Here is an 18,617-nt window from a genome sequence, read left to right as displayed (position 1 = left end):
CCGCTCTGCGCCCCGCGAGCCAATCAAAGCCCGGAGAGCTGCCCTGGCGCCGCCTATCACGGGAGGCCGATGCCGGCACACAACCAATCAGCGCCTTACGCCGGCGCCAGCCCCTGGGGGCGGGCCCGGCCCAGCCGCCGGGGCGCACGCACTGCCGGCCCCGCCCCGCCTAGGAGTCCGCGGGGCTCTCTAGGTGCTGGGAGGGAGTCCTGGCTCCGGAGCCCAGTCTTTTGGCCCTTAGTTCTCAGTTTCCAAGTTCGAAGTACGGGAGGGATCCCTAGTCTAACGTTGAACTTCAGTTTTTTGAGGGAACAGGAATTGGTGCTGACACTGGAAGGGGCCCTGAAATGTGTATTCCTCACTCCTCTTCTCCCCTTCTCCCCCCATCCTCTGCACACGTGGTCTGGCCAGTGTCACCTCCCTCAAGAAACTTTCCCCAACAACCGCCCCACTCCCTTTGCTTTCTCTTCTGTGCTTTCTTAATACTTCTACGCATCACTCTAAAATTGCACAAGTACTTAAAGAAATAATTATTTGTGTATCAGACTTGTGAATTTCTTGAGAAATAAACTTAAGGGCATGTACCTTTGAATTCCCCAGACCTTGCTCAATTCCATACTAGGTGCTCAATAATATGTTTGTTAAATGAATGAATGCTTGCATGCTAGTGAAGGAAGTATTTATAACCTTTCCCATATTTCTTCCCAAAGAAAGTAATTGAAGTGGGGGAGCGGGGGCAGTAGAGTTATGCTAAAGGGGTTCTCCTCATGGAATTTATAGCCTACTTGAGGACATAAGCATTGTCAAATAATCAGACCCCTTCTGAACAAATGGTAGAGGGTTTGTTTAAAGATATTAAATATATATGCACTAAATATTAACATTATTTGTATTTGGGCCAAATTTATGACAATACACATATATTGCTTATATAATAGAAAAGGTGAGTTGTTGATTTAATTCTCTGAAGACAGTATTTTCACATCTTGGTAGGACATCAAATGCAGATCAGTTCAGGTTCAAATTTGGTGATCATTTTACTTTCCCACATTTATTCACCTCTAATGTATATCTTAAATGAGTCTCTGACTACTTAACTTGAGCATGAAGAATGTTCCCTTTTTCACTTCCTGTCCCTTATTGCAGAATCAGGAAGAAAAGTGCACGTGCTCAAGTATTAGAAATTACTGTAAATTTAAGTTCCAGATCTTAGGCAATAAGATCTTTACCCAATGCATACTTTTTCTCCTTCAGAATGAGATGACAGTCTATGTGAGGATTTTTTGGTTAAGATCCTTAGACATATTATAGCCATAGGATGTTAAAATTGTGATCACCATCTAGTACAGTGGAGGAAAGAGAGTTTCCAGCAGTGAACATAAAATCCCCTTTCTGTTAAATGTCATCTCACCATCACCCCTATCTAACCAAAAAAAAAAAAAAGAAAAAGGAAAATTAAGTTACAATAAATACAGGGTGTCTCAAAAATGTATGCACACTAAGAATAATTATAAAAGGCAGTGTTTATTAAAAATACATTTCATTTTTAAAATGTCACAGAATCTACAGACATTGTGTGTATACATTTTGGGGGGGCGCCTTGTATTAAAACTAGGAACTAGAAAGCCAATGAACAGAGCTAGTGCTAGAGCTCTCTCATGCTCTTTCTTTCTCTCTTTCTTACTCTTTCCTTCTTTTCTCCTCCTCTCTCCATAATGGATTCTCACCACCACTATTTTTCTGCAAACTAGCTCTTTTTATTTACTCATTGGCATATATATGGCTAGTAGCCATGCCACCCTTATTCTTTATGGCCTTTCTGTCCAAGTGCATGCTACAATCTATATCTTCATTCAGATTCTCAACCAAGATAACCAGATAAATTCCAGGCTAATCAATAATAGAATGTTATCCATTGGTCAAGTGTACACCCCTGTATCTGTGGGGGTGAGTTCCATGTTACAAACACGGTTGGAGAGAAGGTACTGAAAAGGAATCGTGTGCTGGCAGCTCTAACTCTGCAGAGTCCAGACAGAAGTTGGTTGCTCCTTCTGCCTATACCCCTCTTGCTACTTAGACTTTTGTGACTTCTTTTCTATAGAAAGCTACCCTCCATGCTCAGCTTAATAGATATATTCATGTATATTAAACAGCTATGTTGTGGGTTTGCAGCTGGCCATAGGCCGGGGAGATGGACTGGAACCCCTGTGTGTCTTAACCACAAGAGTAACATAGCTACCTCTCAGAATGCAGTCCTGAAGAGGTATGTCGCCGCAGCATAAATAAGTCAATTGCCCAGCAACAACTGCTGGAAAGCCCCTATTCTTGAGTTGACCTGACATGTACTTGCTCACTTTGTGCTCACCTAAGGAAACACTTTACAAGCAAAGGAAAGGGAGGGGAGGAGTGTTTCCATTATCTATTGCTGCTTAACAAACTCCTTGGAACTTAATGATGTAAAATGATGATTATTCATTTTGCTCATGAATCTGCAATGTGGGCAGGGCTCATTGGGGACAACTCTGTTCCATGCTATGTCCAGAAATCATTCTATATGAAATCTCAGGGCCTTTCCATGTGATCTCTCTACCAAGGTGGTCTTAGGGTAGTAGGGCTTCACAAATTTTTCTGAGGTCTTCAAGAATGAGTGTGCTAAGAGACCGAGACAGAAGCTGTAAGGCCTCTTATAATGTAGCCTCAGAAATCACTCAACATCATTTCCACTGGGTTCTACTGGTCACACAAGGCTGTCTCTGATTCACTAAAGGAGGGGACTAAACAAGGGAACGAATACTGGAAGGCATAGAACTTTGGGGTGTCATCTCAGAGGCTGGGAATCAATTCTGTCAAAAGTACTGCATATGTACTGAAGAAAAGGATTGGAAAGTTAAAAACACTGTGCAGGCAGATAACTTTTTTCTTTTAATAGAATTTTGAGCGAACATCTCTTCTCATACTTTAGCTTAAGTAGTTCTTACCAACATTCTTTCACTATCTTATTGATCAGTTCCAATTATTTTGGAAAACATAAAAAATTGTGTATAATCTTAGATAATAAAAGGCTAATATGCAAATCGATTGAACAGCGGAATGGCCAGTCACTATGATGTACGCTGACCACCAGGGGGCAGATGCTCAATGCAGGAGCTGCCTCTCCCCCCGCCCCACCCCCCCACCCCCGCCCCAGTGGTCAGTGTGCTCCCACAGTGGGAGCATGGCTCAGCCAGAAGCTGGGCTCACTGCTAGTGAGCACAGCAGCAGTGGTGGGAGCCTTTCCCACCTCCACGGCAGTGCTAAGGACAGAGGGTCCTGGACTGTGAGAGGGTGCAGGCCCAGCTGAGGAACCCCAGCCCCAGTGCATGAATGTCATGCACTGGGCCTCTAGTCAGGTTATAACACTATAGTTTCCATTGCTTTTAGTATAGGGTATCTTATTCATTGTTGTTGGTAAAATTCTTAATGTAAGCCAAGTAAAACTATTTGCAAGTTACTTCAGAAGAGGAATACCAGGGGAAACAAACTTCTAACTCAGATGGAGTCAAGAAAGACTTCTCAGAAGTGAATGGTTTTAGCAGCATAAATTAAAAAAAAATAATTCCAGTAACTTTTTTACAGCAAAGCAGTTCCAATGGAAACTATTTTTAAAAAATACTTTCTGGACTAAAAAAGATTTTTCTTAGTGGAATTTCCATCTTCCAAATATTCATTTCAATACTTTTCAGGAAAGGGACAGACTATGATAAAACTAAAACCACAGAGCTAATCAGAATGTGTTTGTTTATAAAATTCGCTTTTATCCTTGGGAGATTATTAATAAAAGAGAGCTACTTCCCTTTCACCCAAGTTAAGTGAGAGATTGTATTTCCTAGTTTCCTCTATGCATGCAGACCAAAAAACAAGCTCTCAATCTGACATCTAGAAGATCCCAACCCACATAATTGTTACTTGTCAACATTTGCATGGTATACAATTCTAAAATAGTGAAAAGAAGATTTGAGTAAGATAACTGATCCACAAGACAAAAAGTTTTAGTCAAAGGAAATTTAATGACATTTCCTAAATCATACACAAGAAAATGGTTAATATCAGAGAGATGGCAAACACCTAAGTAGGCCTGACAGTCCCTGGGACTTTTAAGAGTAGGATTTCTTCCCTACTCTCCCCTCTCTTCGTCTCCACATTCTTGACAAAAGTAAACAAAAATCAGGGCTCATTCTAGACCAGTGATTCCCAACCTTTTTTTTATGGCCAGACCACACCTAAGCATCTCTAAAATCCTGATGCCCCCCCCCGTGACATATAATTCTTATTATTCAAAAAGTGAACTCCTATTCATGCAGAGGAAGCCTAAAAGGCCATTAACTTGGTTTAAACAAGCTTTCAAAGAACATGGCATTTATGAAAGAGAAAAATAAAAGAACAAAAGGACAGTTAAAGTACTGAGGAAGAAATCACTAAGAAATTGTTTAAAAAAATGATACGAAGTGATATGAAAAAATAGCAAAGTTTCAAAACAATAATAAAGAACTAAAATGCATAATTATGTCAAAATAAATATTTATATACTGTATATGAGACCCCTAGAACCATAAGAAATGCAAAAAATTCACTGTTAATAACTCATTCTGGAATTGTCCCTCTTAAAAATCAAATTGCCCCCCTGTGGGGCATGTGCCCCACATTGGGAATCACTGTTCTAGACAAAATCTTCCCTAAGAGCTGCTCTGCTAGGTTTTGTATGATACCTGCCTCCTTAACCTCCTACCACAAACACCCAACTGCACAGTGCACAAGAAAGTGAATCTGAGAGGAAAACATCTCTTTAGCACTTCTTTCCTGCATTCACTAATTCTCGTGGTGCTAAGAATGGCATCTAATAATCGACGATTTACTCTAAGGGAGAAATCTGGGATCTGTAGGTTTTGTAGTGTATACAATTTGTGTTGGCTCCTTTTAAAGAAAAATAATCCAAATTATGAATACAAAATTGTTAGGGCCCCTTCTGGAGTGTGTACAGGACCTGTGCAAATGAGGAGCCCTACAGTTTATGCTTCATTAACTATACTATAGCTTGTTAAAAGGTATTAGGGATTATTTCTTAGGGAGTAAGGATCTAAATTTAGACATATTACATTTTTTTATATACTAACTAGAGGCCTGGTGCACGAAATTCGTGCACAGGTGGGGGGTGTCCCTCAGCCCAGCCTGCACCCTCTCCAATCTGGGACCCCTTGGGGGATGTCCAACTGCCGGTTTAGGCCCAATCCCGCAGTTGGACATCCCTCTCACAATCCGGAACCACTGGCTCCTAACCGCTCTCCTGTCTGCCTGCCTGATTGCCTGATTGCCCCTAACAACTCCTGCCTGCCAGCCTGATTGCCCCCTAACCGCTCCCCTGCCAGCCTGATCACCCCCAATTGCCCTCCCCTGCCGGCCTGATCACCCACAACTGCTCTCCCCTGCCGGCCCGATCGCCCACAACTGCCTTCCTCTGTCGCGACCCGCCTCCTCTGCGCTGCGCAAGGCTGCAGGACCCCAGGCCTCACCATGCATAGCAGCTGCCAGGCCCCGTCTTCACTGTGTGTGTGGCCATCTTGTGATGACATGAGGGCGTGACACCACCTAGAATATTATTAGTATAGATTGGCTTCAGAATGTAAACATGACACCATACTATATAGACAAAGGTCTAAGAACACCTAATTTTTCTGACCATGTTGCCAATATGCCACAATTTATGGAAAAACCTCCATGAGAACAGAGAAACCTGTAGGTTCAGGCCATAAAACCAATAAAAAAATAAACTGCTAGAGTCATATATGGAAAGAACAAAATTTCCAATGCAAATTTACTGACCTGTTAATAATCCACAGAGACAACTATGGAATCAGACATTCAGAGGACCAGAGGTACAAATTTTATCAAACTCTTAAAAACTTTCCAATAAGAAAGATAAGTTAGAATTTTGAAATTTATATGCAGGCCCATATAACTGCAAATTTTTCTTTTTTTCAAGTTATTTATAAGACTCATGGTTATACTTCCTGTTGAGATAGTGTTCTTATCAAACCTGTCATCTTGCTCTTCCTTGCTAGCAGAAACAAACTCAGTTCCTACATTTTCTGTCCAGCTTTTTATTTTAACAATGTTAACATTCTATTTTTGTTGTTGTTGCTAATCCTCACCCAAGGATATTTTTCCATTGGTTTTTAGGGAGAGTGGAAGAGAGAGGAAAAGGCAGACAGAAATATTGATGTGAGTGAAACACGTGGATTGGTTGCCTCCAGCAGGAGGCCCAACCAGGGCCCAGGCTGGGGAGGAGCCTGTAAATGAGGTACATGCCCTTGATCAGAATCAAACCCAGGGACCCTTTGGTCTGCAGGCTGATGCTCTATCTACTGAGCCAAACTGGCTAGGGCTGTGGTCGGCAAACCACGGCTCTCGAGCCACATGCGACTCTTTGGCCCCTTGAGTGTGGCTCTTTCACAAAATACCACATGCGGGTGCACACGTACAGTGCGATTGAAACTTCGTGGCCCATGTGCAGAAGTTGGTATTTTGTGGAAGAGCCACACTCAAGGGGCCAAAGAGCCGCATGTGGCTTGCGAGCTGTGGTTTGCCAAGCCGCAGTTTGCCGACCACTGGGCTAGGGCAACATTCTATTTTGGCTTGGATCCTAGTTGGTAATCTTGGCTTGGAAAGAGTACTACCAAAGTGTGTGTGTGTGTGTGTGTGTGTGTGTGTGTGTGTGTGTGTATGTGTATACATACATATATATCTACATGAATAAAAGAGAAACATGCAAATTGGTGTCGCTCTGCTGTGCCTACCAGCCAATCATGATGAGTATGAAAATTAACGCAACAAAGACAGCGGTTAATTTGCATATGCAGGTGCGGAGCAAAGACTGAAGGCTCCAGCCCGAGCGAAGACTGAAGACGACTGAAGACTGAAGTGGCTTGGCTTCTCTGCTGGGTTGGAGTGGAGAAGCCAACCTCACCGCAGTCGGAGCTTGACTTGGCTTCTCCACTGCGGCCGGAGCGAAGGCCTGGGTCCCGGGTGCCGGAGGAAAACCGGTGCTGGCAGCCAGGGGAAGGAAGGCCTATTGCACGAATCTCTTCATGCAACAGGCCTCTAGTATATATATAGCTAGAGTCCCGATGCACGAAATTCGTGCAAGAGTAGGCCTTCCTTCCCCCGGTTGCTGGCACTGGCTTCCCTCTGGCACCTGGGACCCGGGCTTTCCTTGTAGCCCCAGCTTCTTCTGGAAGGTAGTCCAGAAGGACATCCGGAAGGACATCCAGTCTAATTAGCATATTATGATTTTATTATTATAGATATATTAGAGAGAGAGTGGAAGAGATAGGGAAAGACAGAAAGAAACATCGATGTGAGAGAAACACATTAATTGGTTGCCTCCTGCACAAACCCTGACCAGGGCCTGGGCTGGGGAGGACCCTGCAACCAAGGTATGTGCCCTTGACCAGAATTGAACCCAGGACCCTTTGGTCTGCAGGCCAATGCTCTATCCACTGACCAAACTGGCTAGGTCACCAAAGTATAATTTTCAAAATATTAAAAGAAAAATTCGTATACACATTGACAGTGAACCAGTATCAAAAATTGATTTAATTCATTAATGAGGAAGTCAAAGATCTAAAAGCTGTTTCAAAAAGGATATGAGAAGTGGGACTTTATAGTCAGTGAAGGAAAAGGCATTTTGAAATAAGATTGCTACCATGGATACAAAACTAATGTCCAAAGCACAACAAAACCATAAGCTTTGGGATCTTTTCTACTGGGCTGAAAAGAAAATCATCACAGTTTCCCATTTTTCTATAAGTTGACCTCTGTCTTTTTTAAAAAAATATATATTTTATTGATTTTTTACAGAGAGGAAGGAAGAGGGATAGAGAGTTAGAAACATCGATGAGAGAGAAACATCGACCAGCTGCCTCCTGCACACCCCCTACTGGGGATGTGCACACAACCTAGGTACATGCCCTTGACCGGAATCAAACCTGGGACCTTTCAGTCCGCAGGCCGACGCTCTATCCACTGAGGCAAACCGGTTAGGGCTTGACCTCTGTCTTTACAGATTTATAAAAGATCTGTGTCCTAATCAATAGTAAATTGTATGGCAAAAAAGTCACAGTCCCTTAGTGAGTCAGCTGAACCTTAGTCGGATTTGCTGGCTAGTGCTCCAGAATTAAGAGACCATGTAATCATCTTATTTCCACGTTTTGTCTCATTTTTCTTAATGTTATTCCTGGGCAGTGCTATTGCTGCTATTTCCCAGTAATCTACAGCTAAAATAATAAATTTGAACATTGGCATTAATGTGCCCCTCAACAATCTTGGTTGGGAGTTTGAAGACCAAACTTGGTGGTTCTCTTCTTGGGGTTTCAGAGTTGCCAAAAAAATGTGTTCCTTCCTGATTTGTTCTTCTAACCTCTTGTTCTAAGAGTGTACTGCCAAATTAGCCAAACTGAGCAACTGGTGATAGAAAAACAGGAATGTCTTAGTCTGTGTTATGGGGACATTGTGTCCCCTCCAAACTCAGAAGTAGGTAGCAACTTTCTGGAAAGCAAATTGGCAATGTGTAACAACAGCTTTAAACATGTCTATAACCTAGACATATGAAAGGATGCTCAATGTCACTAGTCATCAGAAAAATGCAAATTAAAGCCACAATGAGATATGACCTTATATCTTTTAGAATGGCTATCATCAATCAGCAAACAACAAATGTTGGCAAAGATGTGGAGAAAAGGAAATCCTCATGCACTGTTGGTGGGAATGCAGACTGGTGCAGCCACCATGGAAAACAGTTTAAAGGTTCCTCAAAAAATTAAAAATGGAAGTGCCTTATGACACAGAAATTCCAATTTTGGGTATATATCCAAAAAACTCAAAACACAATTTGAAAGAATATATGCATCCCTATGTTCATTGCAGTGTTTTCAATAGCCAATAGATGGAAGCTATCAAGAGATGAATGGATAAAAAAGCTGTAGTACACATATACAATGGAATATTACTAGACCATAAAAAGAATAAAATATTACCATTTGTAACAGCATGAATGGAACTAGGGTATTATGCTAAGTGAAATAAGTCAGTTAAAGACAAATACCATATGATTTTACTTATATGTGGAATCTAAAACTCATAGATACAGAGAACCGACTGATGGTTGCCAGAGGGGAGAAGGGGTTAAGGGACTGGGTGAAAAGGTGAAGGGATTAAAAAGTACAAGTTGGTAGTCACAAAATAGTCCAGGGGACATAAAGTATAGCATAGGAAACATGGTCAGTAATACTGTAATAACTATGTAAGGTGCCAGGTGAGTAAATAAAATGGTTGTTGTTTTAAGGCTTGACATTTTGGGCATGGTTTGTGACATAGTAGATAACTGGATCAAATGCTCAGGAGAAAAATAAATGAGGACAAAAAGACAGGAGGATGCAGGGGGATTGTGTTAGAGAGGGTGGTCAAGGAAGGCTTTTGATAAGAAGACATTTGAGCAGAAAGCTGATGGCAGTGAGGGACCAGACCATTTGGCTATCTGAAACAAGTGCATTCCAGGAAAATGCTGGTACCAAAGGGCAGGAAATGTTAGGCATGTTCTAAGAACAGTTTAAAGGTCAGTGTGAGTAGAGCATGGTGAGCAAGAGGGGATTGACAGGAAATCTAGGGAGAAGGGAGGGAGCACAGGGTCAAGTAGATATAGGATAAAGACTCTGAGATGACATGATCTGATTTACATGGGAAAAGGGGCACATTGAAGTGGAGAACAGAATGTAGGGAAGGCAAGAATGGAAGCAGGGCAACCATTTAGAAGCCTGTTCCAATAATCCAGTAAGAGATGATATGGGGTTGAACCAGGAAAGTAGCTGTGGAAATTATGAGTTGGATTTTGGTTTTATTTTGAAGGGAGAGCCAACAAGATGTAGTAATGGATTGCATTGAGGAAGAGAAAAAGAGAGGAATCAAAGATGATGTAAGCACCTGGCAGAATAAAGTTGCCATTTACTGAGATGGGGAAGAATGAAGAAGGAGCTAGTTCAGACAGAAAAATCATGAATTTGGTTCTGGAAGTATCAAGTTTGAGGTGTCTGTTAGACATCTATGAATGTGTGAATCTGTAAGCTCCCCCTCTCTGTGTGTAACCTGCATGTAACTCTGTTGGCTTATTGGGGAGGTCTCCCCTAATAAATCTGGCATGTGGAAAGATACAAATGTGTGCAAGTGGCTCCTTTTGGGAATGCTGCCTTGCTCAAGACACCATCCATGAAACTGACCAGAAACAGCACAACAAAGAGTTTCAGAACTAAATGCTGGTCTGGAATACCACCCAGGTTTTAGATTGACTCTGGGTAGGACACACATGAATAGACCAAAACAGTACTGAAAAGGCTTTAAAACTAAATGGAAGAAACCAAGATGGTGGCATAGGTAAACATTGGTGTTGGGGTCCAACCCTAGCGGGTCCAGGGGTTCCCAAAGGTGTGGACGGAGTCAGCGAAGAATGAATGACACGGAGGCAGCGTTCAGTTGATCAGCAGCCTAGCCAGGTTCTCTAGCCAGGATCTCCAGCCCAAGTTCTGTGTATTTATACCAGTTGATTTTAATCCTGTCAATTTCTATTGCAAAGGTTAGGGCGTTTCTTATCTCCATTCCAGGGAGTAAAGATTATGTAGCTTAAGGGTGTTTGTTCATAGTTAAAGTGATTAACTACCCGCCTGGCACTTAGTTAAGGGGTTTTATTCCCTCCCTAACTTCAGGGGAAAATCCCTACCTGGGGAAACAACCTTTCTCGGAGAGGTGACCTTGGTTAAAACACATAGCGCCAAGAAGGGGAGCAAACATATTAAGAACAGTATGCCATATACGCCAGGTCCCTTGAAACATATGCTGTGCAGATGTTTCTTCCCTGCAGCGACTGTGTCAAGCAGCAAGGATGGACCGGCTTCCGGCACATCGGAGATTGCTGCCTCGCACAACCACTTCAAAAATACAACTAAAAGACATAACGGACATCATCCAGAACCACAGGAAGGCTGGCTGAGTGGAATTTCTACAACTAGAAGGAAAGAGAAAAGCATATCGAGACTCAGAGGAGGTGCGGTGCTGAACTAAATACAAAGGTGCGGAGGTGCATGCAGAGAGGGCTGGCGGCTGAGGACACGGTTGTCTTTTTCAATCGGGAGAGAGTCTCAAGCTCTGAGCTCCAGTTCCCGGCGAGTCTCTGGGGACCCAGACTCATACGGGAGAAACGGATCAGTTGGAACTCGAGGGCAGCTTTCTCTCAGAGGCACTCGCAGCAAGTGAGTCTAAAAATCAAGTGAATAAAAAATCTGATGAACAGAATAAACATGATTACAATAGAATCAGGGGCATAGAAAGGGAGTGGACTAACAATTCTCAGAGGGGAAGGGGTGTGGGGGTGCGTGAAGAGACTGGACAAAAATCATACACCTATGGATGAGGACAGTGAGGGGGATAAGGACAGAGGGTGGGGTGGGAATCGGGTGGAGGGGAGCTATGGGGGGAAAAAAGAGGAACAACTGTAATAATCTGAACAATAAAGATTTAATTATAAAAAATAAAATAAAATATTAAAAAAATAAAGTCCTACAATTGGCTCCTCTCTGAGGGGCGTGGCTAGGCCCTGGGGGGCGTGGCTGGACTCTAGGGCGGACCCAGCCAGCTTAAAAGCCTGCGGAGGGGTGCAGCCCACACTGTGGTGGCTGTTAAGCTTGGAGGCATGGAGGAGTGCGCTTGCCTCTGCGGCGTGGGCTCTTCGCGGGAATGTCGGTGTCGTCAGGGGCGCCAGGGCCCAGCGGAGACGGCAGCAGCTGAGGGCAAGCCGGCCCCGGCAGAAAAGCCCCTCGAGGCGGAGGCAGCAGCGTGGTGCTGTGCGGGGAGTGGAGGAATCGCTAGCCCCATGCCGCCCCCGCACTGCTCGCTGCAGGACCTGCCGGTGGAGCTGCTGGTGGAGATCTTCGCCTCGCTCCCCGGCACCAACCTGCCCAGCCTGGCCCAGGCCTGCACCAAATTCCACCACATCCTGCACACCGACAGCATCTGGAGACGGCGCTGCAGGGAGGAATATGGCGTTCGTGAAAAGTTGCAGAACCTGGAGATGATCGGTATGTCTTATCGAGAAGTCTACACGAAGCTGCTCCACCCATATAGAAATATTTTGGGATTGTGGCAGCCAGATCAAGACTATGGAACACTGCTGTATGTAGCGGCGGATGGCTTATGCATTACTGGTTGGACGTACGGGCCTTGCCTTAACACCCATGAGGATGGCCCACTGCAATTCAAGCCCTCGTTCAGAATTCGGCTGACGGAGAGGAAATCAGCCACGGTGGAGTGCCTGGAAGGCCGCATCAGCAGGCCCCACAACTGCCACGTGCAGATTCGGAAGGACAGGCTCACCCTCCAGTGCAGGAAGACAGACCACCGAACGGATTCACCAACTCGGCTTAGGGGAGAACGGGGGTGGGTGCTGCCGCAGGACGGTCAGCAGTATGACTGGGTGACCTACCGTCGCCTCTACCTCCCGCCAGGCCACCCGGGCGACCTCATCAGGCCAGGCCTCTTCCAATTCAAATGCGAGATGTGCAGACGAAAGAAGATTGCCATGCTCAGCTTCCATGGGAAGTATGCCAGGGTCACCGAGATCAGGGGAGGGTTAATCTGGACGTTAGAGATCCACCTCAGGCGCCGCATCCAGCTGCGAGATGGCGGGTTCTTCCACGACTTCAACGAGCTCTCCCGCGTGGTCCGGGAGATTGGCGAGCAGGTGATCTGGGAGCAGCAGCAGCAGCAAGAAGACGGGACAGAGGAAAGCGAGGGCCATGGCTGGCAGAGCCCTGCCCAGCCCAGCGTCGGGGAGTCCGGGGCTGCAGCTTCGGAGGAGCAGCCTGTCCCGTTTGTTCTGCCTGAGGGCGTGCGCTCAAGTGACCAGAACTACCCCCGGACCTGCAGGATGTGTTTCTATGGCAGGGACAGTGTTACCTTAGGTGTCTTCACCCGCCGCCGCCGCCACCGCGGGCCCGACCATGGAGTCTTCATCCTGTTCGATGAGAGCCACTTCGGGTTCATCTGGCTGGAGAGGAAATACTTCATCCTGTTCGGCAGAGTCCAGAACACCTTCCAGAATGTGGAGGCACCATCCCAGCAGGGCTTCCTGGAGATGCTCTAGAACATTCAGCCCAGACCCCCTTGGAGGAGCAGCTGGCTTACACTTTGAAGTTACCCACCTTTGTTTGTTTTTTTAATCCTCACCCGAGGATATTTTCCCAGTTGTTCGCCTCCTGCCCAAGCCTGGACCAGGGCCAGGCTGGGTAGGAGCCAGCAATTGAGGTAGAAATAAACCTTAGACCAGTGGTCTCAACCTTCCTAATGCTGCGACCCTTTAATACTGCTGGGTATTTCTATTTCTTGTGTAACCTGCATGTAACTCTGTTGGCTTATTGGGGAGGTCTCCCCTAATAAATCTGGCATGTGGAAAGATACAAATGTGTGCAAGTGGCTCCTTTTGGGAATGCTGCCTTGCTCAAGACACCATCCATGAAACTGACCAGAAACAGCACAACAAAAAGGAAAGGCAATTTTCCTTTTATAAGGAGACATTTGAGCAGAAAGCTGATGGCAGTGAGGGACCAGACCATTTGGCTATCTGAAACACGTGCTGCTGGGGCTGCAGCCCAGGAGAGGGACAAGTAGCTGGTGTACATAAGACAAGTCGCTGGTGCCCGGGTCTCTCTCCCGGGCTGCAGCCTGGACCACAGGGCAGGCAGCTTCACAAGCTCATTTGTGCCTGGCTGGTCTCCATCCCAGTGTTGAGTGTCTGAGCCGTTACAGCATGATGGCATGACAGTGTGAGGGCATGATGACCATTTGCATATTAGCTCTTATTATATAGGATTGCCTAAAACTCTAAATAGGCCAAATGTCTTTTAATGAGCAAATAGATAAACAAACGAGTGCATCCATACAATGGAATACTGCTCAGCCAGGAGTATACTCTTCTTTAAAAATATATTTTTTATTGATTTCAGAGAGGAAGGAAGAGGGAGAGAGAGATAGAAACATCAATGATGAGAGAGAATCATGGATCAGTGTCCTCCTGCACACCCTAAGCTAGGGATCAAGCCCCCAACCCAGGCATGTGCACTGACTGGGAATTGAACACTGACCTCTTGGTTCATAGGTCAATGCTCAACCACTGAGCCATGCCAGCTAGGCAGGAGTATCCTCTTGATATACATAATTTGAATTGTTTTTCTTTCTCTCATGTCATAAGGGTATTATACTGAGTGGGGAAAAAACCACCAACCTCAAAAGATTTCATTTATATAATATTCTTGAAATGTCAAAATGTTAGTGATGAGAACAGATTAATGGCTTCCAGGGGCTAAGGATAAGGTATGACTATAAGGGGGGAGTTTCTTTGTGGGGATGAAACAGTTGTATGTCCTGGATGTGGTGGTGGCTACATGAATCTCTACTACACCCCCCCCCCCAATAAGTACATGTAAAACATGAAATCCAAATAAGGACTGTAGTTTCATTGTACCAATGTCAGTTTCCTGGTTTTGATGATATATTATGGTTATGTCAGATGCCATCTTTGGGGAAAGCGGGGTGGAGGGTACAGGGAGTACTTTTCCAACTTCTTGTGAATCCTTAATTATTTCAAAATAAATAAATTTAAAAAAGCTAATAAGGAATAGCCAGCGAGGTAGGAGAGTCCAGAAGCCAAAGGAAGAAAGTCTTTCATGTAGAACAATGTGACTTCAGCATTTGGTTATATGGAGGTCACTAGGGACTTAGACAAGAGCAGTTTTGGTATAGAAGTAGGCACAGAAGCCTGACTGGAGAGTGCTCAAGAGAGATTGGAGGGAGAGGAAGTGGGAACAATGAGTACAGTGTAGAAACAGTTAAGATTCTTTTTGTAAAAAAAAAGGACTCAATAATTTCTACCTCTGGATTTTAAAAATATTTTATAATAAGTTGTAAGTCACCATTAACTTGTCATAAAACACCTGGTTATTTAACTTTATCAGCAAGCTCTGGTGCTATAAAATATATGACATTTTCTTGCCTTGTTTTGTAATTCTGTTTTTGAAAATACAATTGTGTCACTCTGAGTGCCTCTGGGGGATAAATTATACTAGTTGTTAATAACCAGGGTAGCAAGGGACTGCCCATGAAGAGAGGATGGAAAAATAATGCAGCAAGCAGATTAATTAATAATGTGACGCATCTGAATGTTTTCAGCTCTCAGACTGCAGTAATGATCCCATCTCCTTGACTACCAGCGATTGTTCATGCTTGTCATAAAAAAACAAAAACGAAGAACCTTGAAGAAGCTTAAAGTGGAAATGGTAAACAGAAAATTGCCTTTCCTCTGCAAAAAGCAAACCAAAAAACCCCTCTAAAATGCCTTTCCTTCAATCAAAACAATAGAATTTATTGTCAACAGATAAATGATGCACATTAAAAACAAAGCCCTTACAAATAGAATTAAGAGACTTATGTAGCCCTCTCAGAGGAAGAATTAACTGAGATTCCCAACTATAGCATCCATGTTGGAAGAAAAATGTCAAAACAACAACAAAAAAACATAATCAAAGAATCAGGTTCAGTACTCATTATGATCCTATCTAATGAGGATCTTAAGACAACTTTACCCCATTTTTATAATAAGTGGAGCTAACAAATGCCTATGGCTCTGTTCTTTCTTTTTTTCTTTTCCGGCTTTATCAAGGTATAATTTACACATAACATTGTATAAATTTAAGGGGGGAAATATATTCATTTGATATACTTATATATTGCAAAATGATTACCACTATAACATTAGCTAACATCTGAAGATTTGTTCCCAAGGAGAAAGAGATCAACATCAATCCACATATACTTAGAAGTTCTGTTCATTTGTATCATATCAAGAATAAATTTGTTTATTTATTTTTGATTCATTCATTCACTCATATATCCAACAATTAATTATTGACACTGTGGATACAAGAATACAGTGATTCAAAAGATAAGATAACAGAAAACACCTAATCAAAAATATGAAGATAGTGTAAGGAGCTTATGGGACAATATGAAGTGTACAAACATTTGCATCATGGGGTGCCAGAAGGAGAAGAGAGAGAACAAGGAATTGAAAACCTATTTGAAAAAGCAATGACAGAAAACTTCCCTTACCTGATGAAAGAAATAGACATACAAGTCCAGGAAGATCAGGGAATCACAAACAAGATGATTCCAAAGAGGCCCACACCAAGACACATCATAATTAAAATGCCAAAGGTTAAAGACAAAGATAGGATCTTTATTTTATTTAAAAAATTTATTTATAGTTTACATTCAATATTACTTTGCATTAGTTTCAGGTATACAGCACAGTGGCTAGACCAGCTGTGGGCAAACTACGGCCCGTGGGCCGGATCCGGCCCATTTGAAATGAACAAAACTAAAAAAAAAAAAGACCGTACCCTTTTATGTAATGATGTTTACTTTGAATTTATATTAGTTCACACAAACACTCCATCCATGCTTTTGTTCCGGACCTCTGGTCCAGTTTAAGAACCCATTGTGGCCCTCAAGTCAAAAAGTTTGCCCACCCCTGGGCTAGACAATCATACACCTTACAAAGTATTTTCCCTTATATCTCAAGTATCCACCTAACACCACACATAGTCACTACAATACTATTGACTATATTCCCAAAGCTGCAACCCACCTCCCTGTGACTATTTTGTAACTACCATTTTGTACTTCAAAATCCCTTTGTCTTTTTCACCAAGTCCCCCAGTCCCCTCCCCTCTGGCTAGCATCAGTCTGTTCTATCTAGGATTCTGTTTTAATTTTGTTTACTCTGTTTTTTAGATTATACACATAAGTGAAATAATATGGTATTTGTCTTTCTCTGGCTGACTTATTTCACTTCGTATAATATTTTCTTGGTCCATCCATGTTGTTGCAAATAGTAAGATTTCATTCAAGATAAAGAAAGAATCTTAAAAACAGCAAGAGAAAAGCAGTTAGTTACCTACAAGGAAGCTTCCATTAGTTTATCAGATGATTTTTCAACAGAAACTTTGCAGGCTATCAGAGATTGGCACAAAATATTCAAAGTGATGAATAGCAAGGACCTCCAACCAAGATTATTCTACCCAGAAAAGCTATCATTTAGAATCAAAGGACAGATAAAGAGTTTCCCAGACAAGAAAAAGCTAAAGGAGTTTATCACCACCAAACCAGTATTACATGAAATGATGAAGGGTCTTCTTGAAGAAGAAGAAGAAGAAGAAGAAGAAGAAGAAGAAGAAGAAGAAGAAGAAGAAGAAGAAGAAGAAATAGAAAATCAGAAAAATAAAATGGTAATAAATACATATCTATCAATAAATACTTTAAATGCATATAGATTAAATGCTCCAGTCAAAAGACATAGGGTAGCTGGATGTATAAGAAAACAAGACCCTTACATATGTTGTCTACAAGAGACTCACTTTAGATCGAAAGGCACACACTTACTGAAAGTAAAGGGATGGAAAAATATTTCGTGAAAATGGGGGAAAAAACTGGTGTAGCAATACTTATATCAGACAGTATAGACTTTAAAACAAAAGCCCTAACAAGAGAGAAAGGACCCAGCAATTCCACTCCTGGGTATTCATCCGAAGAAACCCAAAACACTAATTCAAAAAGACATATGCATCCATATGTTCATTGCATCATTGTTTTCAATAGCCAAGATATAGAAGCAACCTAAGTGCCCATCAATAGACGAATGGATAAAGAAGTGGTACATAGTATATACAATGGCATATTTCTCGGACATACAAAAGAATAAAATATTGCCATTTGCAACGATATGGATAGACCTAGAGTATAGAACTGAGTGAAATAAGTCACAGAAAGACAAATACCGCATCATTTCACTTATATGTGGAATTTAAAGAACAAAATAAATGAACAAACAAAACAGAAACAGCCTCACAGATACAGAGAACAAACTGATAGTTGCCAGAAGGGAAGGGTGTTGTGGGGCTTTATTTAAAGGGTGAAGGGATTAAGAAGCACTGATTGGTGGTTACAAAATAGTCCTGGGGGTGTAAAGTACAGCAGAGGGAATATAATCAATAATATTTTAATAACTATGTATGGTGTCAGATGGGTACTAGATTTTCAGGGTGCTCATTTTGTAAATTATATAAATGTATAATCACTATGTTGTACACTTGAAACTAATATACTATTGTACATCAATTCTAACTGAAAAAATAAAAAATTATTTTAAAAAAGAGACAGTCCCATAGAAGCATTGATGACAATAGCCAGAAGGTGGCGACAGGGAACCGCATGAGCAGAATTTACTGACTTGGAAAGGCCCTAGATCAGCGATTCTCAAACTGTGGGTTCGGGGTCGAACGACCCTTTCACAGGGGTCGCCTAAGACCATCAGAAAACACATATATAATGACATATTGTTTTTGTGATTCATCACTATGCTTTAATTATGTTCAATTTGTAACAATGAAATTGGGGATCACCACAACATGAGGAACTGTATTAAAGGG

The 18,617-nt window shown here is 42.7% G+C and overlaps 1 protein-coding gene across 1 annotated transcript in view; it reads left to right on the top strand.

Moving 5' to 3' along the window:
* The first annotated feature begins 12,157 nt into the window (after window positions 1-12,157).
* SLC9A7 (solute carrier family 9 member A7) overlaps window positions 12,158-18,617 on the top strand; it is a 134,439-nt gene continuing 127,979 nt past the window's right edge. The window contains 1 exon segment of the mRNA XM_023755409.1: window positions 12,158-12,817. Coding sequence (XP_023611177.1) covers window positions 12,158-12,817 — 660 coding nt within the window.

The sequence above is a fragment of the Myotis lucifugus genome, unplaced genomic scaffold, assembly GCF_000147115.1.
Source record: "Myotis lucifugus unplaced genomic scaffold, Myoluc2.0 scaffold_76, whole genome shotgun sequence".
Taxonomy (NCBI): domain Eukaryota; kingdom Metazoa; phylum Chordata; class Mammalia; order Chiroptera; family Vespertilionidae; genus Myotis; species Myotis lucifugus.
The sequence above is the reverse complement of the archived record's forward strand: the minus strand, read 5'-3'. Positions and strand labels throughout refer to the sequence as shown.